Below are 10,381 nucleotides of genomic sequence, written 5' to 3'. Positions count from 1 at the left end.
CCATCAATAAGAGTTTAGAGCTTATAGTAATTACTAATTCAAACACATATCGCCATCTTTCGTGCCTTGCCTTTTACAAATTTGCCGTATTTTGTACTCGTGCTCATACACGTGCAAGATAACTCTCAGTAAACTCTTTATATAAAACAATGTTTCTAGCAGCATTCAAAAATTACTTTCAGAACTTATTTCGATTTACCCACTAACTCAATATTTAATCATCACTCTTATTTCTAATTGCCAGACAGCCAACAATAGAATAATAATCTATAAATTACTCATCAGTACTTTTAGGCTGCTCTGAAAACTACTTTCTTCACCTTGCAGCTCTTAAGTCCAACTATACATAAAGGTGTGATAAACCTGAAAGGACTGCACTTAAGAATCTTTAGATATGAAACAAAGAGTACAGACTGCTGCTCCTATTATAATAAACTTTGAGAATAGTACATAAATAATAAGAAACAATGAGATACTTCTACTCTTCTGAACGAAACTTATCTTTCCACAAGCATATAACACAAGATGGTTCAAATAAATTTTGACACCGTTAATACGGGCCATCATTGAAGGTCATGGGAAGTAACAAATCTTCATGAACACCAACAATACGCTTTTCATGCTTAACCCAACAATGCACAAGAGATATTTTAGCATATGGAGTACCTCTAAGATTGGATTTAAACCCACAAGTTGTCAGGTGATTTGCAAGTTTCTCCCCTAAGTAACGTTTCCAGTTTTCGGTTGCCTTGGCTTCAGGAACAGCCCATACAACTGCTGTTTCAGTAGCAAGGTTGACACTAGCAGTCGACACCTGCGGCTGCAAATACATATCTAAAATTTGTGGGATTCTAAATGTCTTCACTAGCTAATGATAACTCAATTTAAAAACTATTATGTGCTAAAAACAGAATCAAAACAAAGACCTAGAGATGAGAAATAAGAGAATATTTGTCTACAGAACCAAATTGATTCTTAAAAAACGCATGTGAAATTCACCTATTCCCTAGTTTGTGATTCCAGATAAGAGTTAGGGAAAACCCAGGGAATGGAGCATTTGATCATTATAGTATGAAAAATAAAGAAATTTTCAGTAGCTCAGGGGTTGTTGAAAAATTAGTTCAACGTGCACAAGCTACTTGACACCCGAGAAATATAGCATTAATTACACAAGTCATGCTTTCATTGTAATGTCCTCCAGCCTACAGACAGAATCCTGAATTACTATAGGCTTTATGTATGTCTTCACTGGCAGTTGTGCATGAGTGAGAAGATGGAAATGGCTAAAAGGTATCTTATTTGTTTTCTGATGCACAGATAAATATGATGAGAAGTCTCTAATATGCATCACGAATAACAAGCTACTCCTATCCTCTACATAGAATTTTTTTTCAGTAGATAATGAATGAATCTATCACTAAGAACGCTTACAAGATCATTCAGTGAAAGAAAATCCTAGGTGTATAATCCTCAGAATATTAAGATTCCTGAGGAAGAGAAAGAACCTTACTTGACTTTCCAGAATCCGTTTTACACTCGCAGCACACCCACCACAGGACATTCCCTGAAAGAATTATTGGGATAACCGATTAATCTATATCCTTCCAATCAAATAATTTTTTTGAGCTAAAAACTATCAAAGATTTAAAATACTATAAAAATAAAGAAAATTGGTCCAAACAGTTGGTCATCTTCCAACTGCTTAAAATACATAGTAACAATATATTATAGCCCTATCAACCAATCTATCATGAAGCTTATCCTTCTACCAACAGGAAAAAAAAATTTAGGTTCAAAATGCAAATTTGAAAATAACATCCATATTCATTTTTTTCTTTTTCCTTTTTTTTGGGTGCTTCAAGCAATTTAGATCTCGTAACTTGACTGGTGTGAATAAACATTTTAAACATGTCTTTGATGAACTTAGGTTTGGGGGATTTGTTCTCATGGGGGAGCCGCATTTATCTTAAAGCCTGAGCAGGCTCACATGTGGAGAGTCATATGCATCTTACTCATTGTACATGCACAAGGTTAAGTTTTACGGTTCCTTAATAACTAATGTGCAGGAGAATAATCGTAGCCCATGGTGGAAACAATCGTGCCTAGGCTCAAATTCAGAAAGTGCTTGAGTTTCTTGGATCCATGTGAACTTATCTATTTTTTCTATAGAAGTGATAAGAAATTCTCAAATTAAATTGAGTTACCAAAAACTTTTCATTTTAAAAGGTTAATAAATCTGATTAGAATATAAAACACAACCCTAGTGATATGGTAACAGAGTAACCACGGCTTGCGCCCCACCTGCCATGTATTCTAAAACAGATTTTTCAAAAGGTAGAAACTACAGCATGAGTTTAGGTTTCAGACCGTGAAAGGGGTGCTCAACATGCGCAGACATCTAACAATATAAAATTATGACCCTCAACCCTCATCATAACTTTAGAATTTGAGTGCAACGGAACGGATCTTTGACGAATCCAACTTCAAAACCCTTAGACCTCGCATTTTTTGAAGGTCAAGTCACAGAAAATTTTAATTCCAGAAAAATGAAGCATGAATCTAATCATTCGAGTCAAGTAAAGTATGCATGAAGGTTTCTATCAATTGTTAAGAGGGATGAAACCCCAACAATCAGTAATGATAGTAACCAAAACCTCTTAAATAAATTGTACAAGTATTTTGTCACAACCACAAGTTACTATATTATTCTTCTTCTTTTGGAAATACAGTCTTGAATTTGGTACCTCCAATAGTTCGATTGCACGCCATTTATCATCACCAAGCTCAGATCTTCGAGATATTTGCTAATTTATTGGGAATACCGAAACTCTACTCTCTTTTTAAAATTATTTCTTTTTTTCTGGAAAACTTTACATGTGCTGATAACTATCAGTTGGCTCTATGGTTATTTTCTCTACTACTATATTCCACCATAACCAAGAGATTAGCATAAGAAGAACTTAACACTTCCGCAATCATCATTCCATTTGCATCATATACAAGAGGCATAAACATATATAGCTCTGTAGAGCAATTTAAAATAAAAATAAAAATCAGAGGAAAGTGTTGGGAAAAGTGGTGCTGTTTAGACTGAATTTAACAATAAAATTAGATTTTAAACAGTTGATAAAAATCAGATAGTAGCCGAACAATATTATAACTCGGAAATAAAATTAATTTAAAAGAAAATAAAATCAAGTTCAGAAATACGGCCTGATGATCGAAGTGTGCACTACGCATTGTCCCAAGAATCTAATTACCCCATCTCGTACAAGGCTTTGTGGCAACGGATCTTGGAGATATGACGACCATCGGTCAGGCGACCTCCTTCTCGTTGGCATAAGCTTCAAGAAGGTTTTGCGAACTCTTCACAACTTTCAGCGAACAACAGAAGTGTAACAGTAAGAAAATAATTCGAAAAGAGAGGAAGAGAAAGGAACTGTTGTATTTTTCACTATATATTAACTCTTGCGACTGTAGATTCTGTTATAGGGTTTGAAGTCGTCGTTTAGATCTACATTTTTCTCCCTTTTAGATCCACCATTGGCATTCACGCCCTATTAAATATGTTAAATATGCTAGATGTTTGCATTCATCCAGCTACCGGTTTAGATCCTCAATTCTCGCCTATTAATTATATTAACCGTTATTTATCATTTAGATCCGCCAATCTCGCTCTCCAGATCCACCGATCTCGCTCATTAATGCTTAGCCCCGAGTCCGAACCCTCGAGGTGTCGATTCATACCGCATTTCGTGTCGACCAGAGGGTGTCGACTCGTCCTGTTGTGTCGTTCATTCATTCGTGTCGACTAACACCACCTTTCGTATCGACCAAGGATGTCAACTCGTCCTATCATCTCGTTCGTTCGTTTCGACTAATATCGTCTTTCGATTAGCAAAAAATAAAGATTCAAAATGTAGCAGGTTAAGGCCCCTCAATCCGGAGCTGCATTCGTGTCTGCATGTTGTGGGCACGCGCCTCCCGACCCGACCGGAGCCCGGTTCGGTTCGGCGCACGCGTGTGTGGTTTAGAGCATAACCCATATTTTCTTCTAAGCATGGAAGAGAAAGGAAAGGCTTATAAACAACATATCTTCTCATCTTCTTTCCAATGTGGGACTAAACTTTCTCACTACAAAGTCAAGTTTTAAGTTACAACTCCAACAATCCCCCACATAACTTAAAACTTAAAATAATTCAGAAATAAGAGTAAAAGAAGAAATTTAAAAATAAGATTGTTGGTTCCCTTATACTATGTAATAGGTGGAGGTACCTTTCGGTTTGAACCTTCACTTAGTGACAGTTGTATAGAGCCGTGAGAGCTTGGTGGACTACGCCTTGAACCAATCTCATTTATCAGATTTCTACATAAAACACACATAGTACAGTTTTGAAGAATTCTAAATGGGTTGCGCTATTATCGGTCTTGCGCAGGTATCTTTCATGTGTGTTACTAGGAAACAGCCCTAATCCCATAGTCGTGGCCTCACAACTACACACATATAGGTGAATCCTAATAAGAATGCGAGCAAGTAAGCATCATGTCTCATGGGTCTTGGATTCATTAAGAGTTAAAACTCAACCTTTCACTTGCTTTTTATGAGCACTGATCATCCTAGTGATAGAAGCAAATAAATTCAGTGCTCCTCACAATTAATCACTCGTCTAGTTTGTTTCTACTCATTGAACCTTTGCGAGGTTGGTTGCTACTGCAGTGATTTTTCTTATAGGCTTAACCCCATCTCCCTCAATGATTCTAGGATCACTGCTCTAGATAAGCCTTTAGTTAAATAATCTGTAAGATTTTTCTCTGATCTACAAAGTCTAAGGCTATTACATGATTTTTCATCTTATATCTCAAGGATTTATGCCGCACTTTCAAGTACTGATTCATTTTCACATTTGTATTTTCTTGGTGATATTTGTCAATCGCTGACCTGCAATCACAATGAATAGAAATAGCTGGTAATGATTTTTGCATTAATAAAATTTCAGTTAGTAAATTTTTTAATCATTCAGCTTCTATACGAGTAGTATCAAGAGCTATCATTTCTGATTCCATTGTACTTCTAGTCATTACAGTTTGTTTAGTAGATTTCCATGAAACGGCTCCTCCTCCTAAAATGAACACAAATCCAGTAGTAGATTTTACATCTACTGAGTCACTAATCCAATTTGCATCTGAGTATCCTTCTAATACAGATGGATAACCTTTATAATGTAAACCATAGTTCATAGTTTCTTTTAGATACCTCAAAAAAATTTTCTAGAGCATCCCAATGACTCTTATCAGGATTTGATGTATATCTATTAAGTCTATTTACTGCATAAGAAATGTCAAATCTGGTGCAGTTTGTCAGGAATCCTAATGATCCAATTATTTGTGCATATTCTCTTTGTAATTGAGGATAACCTGTATTTTTGTTAGATGTACATTAGGATCATATGGAGTAGAAACAGATTGACAGTTTGGATCATAAAAATTCTTGAGGATTTTCTCTATGTAGTGTGATTGTGATAGCACATACTCATTCTCATTCTTCAAGATTTTAATGTTAAGAATTAGGTCAGCAGACCTAAATCTTTCATGTCAAATTTTTGTGATAAGAAGTATTTGATTTCATTTATGGTTTGTATGTTAGAACCAAAAATAAGAATGCCATTAACATATAAGCATAAAATCATAATTTTATTGTTATTGCTTATTTTATGATATACACACTCATCTGTTTGATTAATTTCAAATCGATAAGATAGTATGATCTCATCAAATTTCATATGCCATTGTTTTGGAGCTTGTTTGAGGCCATATAGTGATCTAATAAGCTTGCATATTTTCTTCTCTTGTCCAAAAGTAACAAATCTCTCGGATTGATCCATATAAATTTCTTCATCTAAATCTCCATTTAAGAATGCAGTTTTAACATCCATTTGATGTATTATTAATTTATGGATGGATGCTAGAACTATAAGGACTCTAATGTTAGTAATCATAGCTACTGGAGAATATATATCAAAATAATCAATACCAGATTTTTGGGTGTATCATTTAGCTAGTAATCTGACTTTATATTTATCTATTGTTTTATCAGGCCTGAGTTTTTTTTTAATACTCATTTACATCCTATAGTTTTGCATCCTGAAGGAAGATCAGTGAGTTCTCAAGCATGGTTTTGAACTATAGATTGAATCTCATCATTTATAGCTTCCTTACAAAATGGAGCATCTACTGATTTTATTGCATCCTCAAATGTAATTGAAAAATCTTCTAAAAGTAATTGCATAGAAGTCAATTCCCAAGTATGGTTTTGAACTATAGATTGAATCTCATCATTTATAGATTCCTTCCAAAATGGAACATCTACTGATTTTATTGCATCCTCAAATGTAATTGAAAAATCTTCTAAAAGTAATACATAGAAGTCTTCATGGACCTTTTCTACTCTAGATCTCTTACTTCTTCTAGGTTCTTCTAGATTTTCTAGTGGTCTGATTTGTCTAGAACTAGTTTCATCTTGGTTAGAACTAGGATCTGTATTGCTAGAGTTAGGATCTGTGTTGTTTACTCTGATTTTGTAAGGAAAAATATTTTCAAAGTAATGTGCATCTCTAGCTTTAATAATGGTGTTGTTGGCTATCTCATTAATGTCAAGAGTTGATTATTAAAAATCTATCTGCATTACTATCAGAAGCATATCCAATAAAGATTCCATCTACAGTTTTAGGGTCAATCTTCTTTCTCTTATTTTCAGGTATCTTAACTTTTGCTAAGCACCCCCACACTTTTAGGTGATCTAAATTAGGGTTTCTATTCTTCTAAATTATGTAAGGGGTTTTATTCGAATTCTTGAATGGAATTCTATTTAGTATATGACAAGCAATCATGAGGGCTTCTCCCCACAGATTCTCTGGCATACCAAAATTAATTAACATTGAGTTTATCATATCCATTAGTGTTCTATTCTTTCTCTCAGCTACTCCATTAAATTGAGGTGTATATGGAGCAATTATTTCATAAATAATTCCATTCTCTTCATATAATTGTTTTAGTTCATTAGAAGTGTACTCATCACCTCTATCTGATCTTAGTATTTTAATTTTTCTATCCAATTAATTTTCAACTTCTGCTTTATATATTTTAAATTTGTTTATCACTTCATCTTTGGTCTTAATTAAGTAGAGATAATAATATTTAGAACAATCGTCTATGAAAGTTACGAAATATTTGTTACCCCTCTAGATGTTCTTCCTGAATCACAGACATCACTATGGATGAGTTCTAATATCTCAGAATATTTACCAATGGTTTAGAAGGGTTTCTTAGGAAGTTTAGCTTCTACACATATTTACATTTTTTATTATCTTTTATATTAAGCTTTGGAATTATATTGAGTTGCATTAATTTTTTAATTGAATTATAATTGACATGTCCTAGTCTTTGATGCCAAGTGATACATGGTTCAATATTCAAAGCCATTGGAGATGCAGCAGTAGAGTTCTTAACATTCAATTTAAAAAGACCATCACATAGAAATCTTTTTCCAATAAAATTCAATCCCTTAGTTATTACAACTTTATTTGATTCAAAAACAAAGTTTGTAGCCTTATTGCACTAATAAAGATCCGCTAATCAAATTTCTTCTAATGTCTGGTACATAGTGGACATCCTTTAGGATTAAAGTCTTATCCGAAGTGAGCTTTAGGTTGATCCGACCTATTTCAGATACAGTAACCACATCATTATTTCTCATTGTCACAGTTCCTCTACTTGAGACCTGATAAGTGAAAAATAGAGATTGATTAGAGCAAACGTGAATATTAGCTCCAGTGTCAATCCACCAATCATTTGTTTGAAAGGTCATGTTTACTTCAGGAGTGAAGAGAACAAACCTGAAAGCAGTCTCAGCTGAACTGAAAGTCATCATGTTTACTTGTGACTTATTAGGTGAAGGTCCTCCTTTCCTAGACTTGGGTGGTTTTGTATTCTTATAAAAACAGTCCTTTACAAGATGGTTGGTTCGTCCACAAACAAAACAGGCTCGACGTTCAGCTCCTTCCTTCTTTTGAAAGTGGATAGGATTCTTATTTTGATGAAATGATTTCTTCTTAAATGTTTTATTTTGATTTTGATGAAAGGGATGTTTCTTGTAATTGGGAAATGATTTGGATTCAATATTGTTTACTTTGGGTTCTTTGGGTTCGAATTTTGTCACATTTTTCTCCCTGAGCCTATGTTGCTCTTCCATTCTAATGGCATTCAACACTTGTTCTAAGGTAAGATCTCTTTGGGTATGATTAAGGTTTTTGGCTAAATCTGACTAGGACTCAGGAAGTTTGTCTATAAGACATGCTATCTGAAACGTTTCATCTAAGATAGATCAATTCATTTTCAATTGGTTAACAATATGTTCGAATTCATGAATTTGCTCATTCATTGGTTTAGAATCTACCATTTTGAAGTTGTTAAAATCAAAGGCTTTAAATCTTTTAATTCCTGTATCATCTAAACTATACTTTTTTCTCTAATGTTTCCCACAAAACTTTAGCATTAGTGATAGTGTAATATATATCATATAATCTATCAGATGAGGCTCCTAATATTCTGTGTAGACAATGATACTCTATCTCTTGAGGTGTTCTCAGGATAGGAATGGAACCTGTGGAGGAAGATTGCCTAGTGATTGGTCTAGATGAAGATGGGTTGTCGGGTTCAATTGCAGTTATTAAATTTTGAGTTGTTAACAAAAATATCATTTGGTTTTACCAATGACGGAAATTGTTCCCATCAAACTTCTCTAGTTTGGCCGATAGGATTTCAATTGTAGCCATGATCTGATGATGAATAAATGATTTTGTTATTATGATGCAGCATACTAACTTAGGCACTCAATCAACAAAAACATCAAGTAGTACAACGGGTCAGTGTTATGACATATAAACTGCATTATCATAAGAAATGAAATACGAAACAGAATACTAAACATGATAGTATTCTAAACAGCACAATTAGATTCTTGGATTGTTGGGAAAAGTTGTGCTATTTAGACTGAATTTAACAATAAAATCAGATTTTATATAGTTGATAAAAATCAGATAATAGCCGAACAATATTATAACTTCGAAATAAAATTATTTTTAAAAAATGAATCAAGTTTAGAAATACGGCCTGATGATCAAAGTGTGCACTAAGCATTATCCCAAGAATCTAATTGCCCCATCTCGTACAGGCCTTCGTGACAATGGATCTTAGAGATACGACGATCCTCGGTCAGGCGACCTCCTTCTCATCGGCATGAGCTTCAAGAAGACTTTGCGAACTCTTCACAACTTTCAGGGAACAACAGAAGTGTAACAGTAAGAAAATAATTCGAAAAGAGAAGAGAAAGGAATTGTTGTATTTTTCACTATATATTAACTCTTGCGGCTGTAGATTCTGTTATAGGGCTTAAAGCCGTCATTTAGATCCACATTTTTCTCCCTCTTAGATCCACCATTCATGCCCTATTAAATATGTTAAATATGCTAGTCGTTTGCATTCATCCAGCTACCGGTTTAGATCCTTAATTCTCGCCTATTAATTATGTTAACCGTTATCTGTCATTTAGATCCGCCAATCTCGCTCTCCAGATCCACCGATCCCGCCTATTAATGCTTAGCCCCGACTCCGAGCCCTCGAAGTGTCGACTCATACCGCATTTCGTGTCAACCAGAGGGTGTCGACTCTTCCTGTTGTCTCGTTCGTTCATTCGTGTCGACTAATATCACCTTTCGTGTCGACCAGAGGGTGTCGAGTCGTCCTGTTGTCTCGTTCGTTCCTTTCGACTAATATCGTCTTTCGATTAGGAAAAAACAAAGATTCAAAATGTAGCAAGTTAAGACCCCTCAATCTGGAGCTGCATTCGTGTCCGTAGGTCGTGGGCGCGCGCGCCCCCCGACCCAACCCGAACCCGGCCCGATTCGGTTCGGCACGCGCGTGTGGTGTGGAGCATAACCCATATTTTCTTGTAAGCATAGTAGAGAAAGGAAAGGCTTATTTATAAACAACCTATCTTCACATCTCCTTTCCAACGTGGGACTAAACTTTCCCACTACAAAGTTAAGTTTTAAGTTACAACTCCTACAGAAAGCTCATAATCCCAAGTTGAGAATTTGCAATATGAATGAAATCACCAAGACACAAAAGCAGTTCTTTTCCAGGGAAAATATTTTGACAGTAGCTTATATAAAAATGCGATTTTTTTTCATTACAAAAACCATGGAAAGACGGAACTTCCGTTTTCAGGAAAGGAAGTACCAAAACAGCAAAAAGAAAAATCTTACTCCAACATCGAGAATAATAACATCAGACTCCTGAGCCGACCCCTCTCCAACCCCCACCG

At 35.0% G+C, this 10,381-nt stretch overlaps 1 protein-coding gene across 2 annotated transcripts in view; it reads right to left on the bottom strand.

Annotated features, from left to right (window-relative positions):
- The window catches only part of LOC109820585 (copper-transporting ATPase PAA1, chloroplastic), a 37,121-nt gene extending 26,748 nt beyond the window's left edge, over positions 1–10,373 (bottom strand). The window contains exons 1-3 of one of the 2 annotated variants that reach the window (XM_020386741.1): positions 10,323–10,373; positions 1,511–1,564; positions 667–820 (exon numbers count right to left, since the gene is read on the bottom strand). In XM_020386741.1, coding sequence (XP_020242330.1) covers positions 667–820; positions 1,511–1,561 — 205 coding nt within the window. In that variant the 5' untranslated portion in view covers positions 1,562–1,564; positions 10,323–10,373. Of the gene's footprint in view, positions 1–666; positions 821–1,510; positions 1,565–10,322 lie in introns of those variants that run through there. The other variant, XM_020386742.1, reaches the window with a different exon arrangement.

Source organism: Asparagus officinalis, chromosome 8 (assembly GCF_001876935.1).
Source record: "Asparagus officinalis chromosome 8, Aspof.V1, whole genome shotgun sequence".
In the NCBI taxonomy this organism is placed as follows: domain Eukaryota; kingdom Viridiplantae; phylum Streptophyta; class Magnoliopsida; order Asparagales; family Asparagaceae; genus Asparagus; species Asparagus officinalis.
Note: the sequence above shows the minus strand (reverse complement) of the source record. Positions and strands in the feature narration are given on the sequence as shown.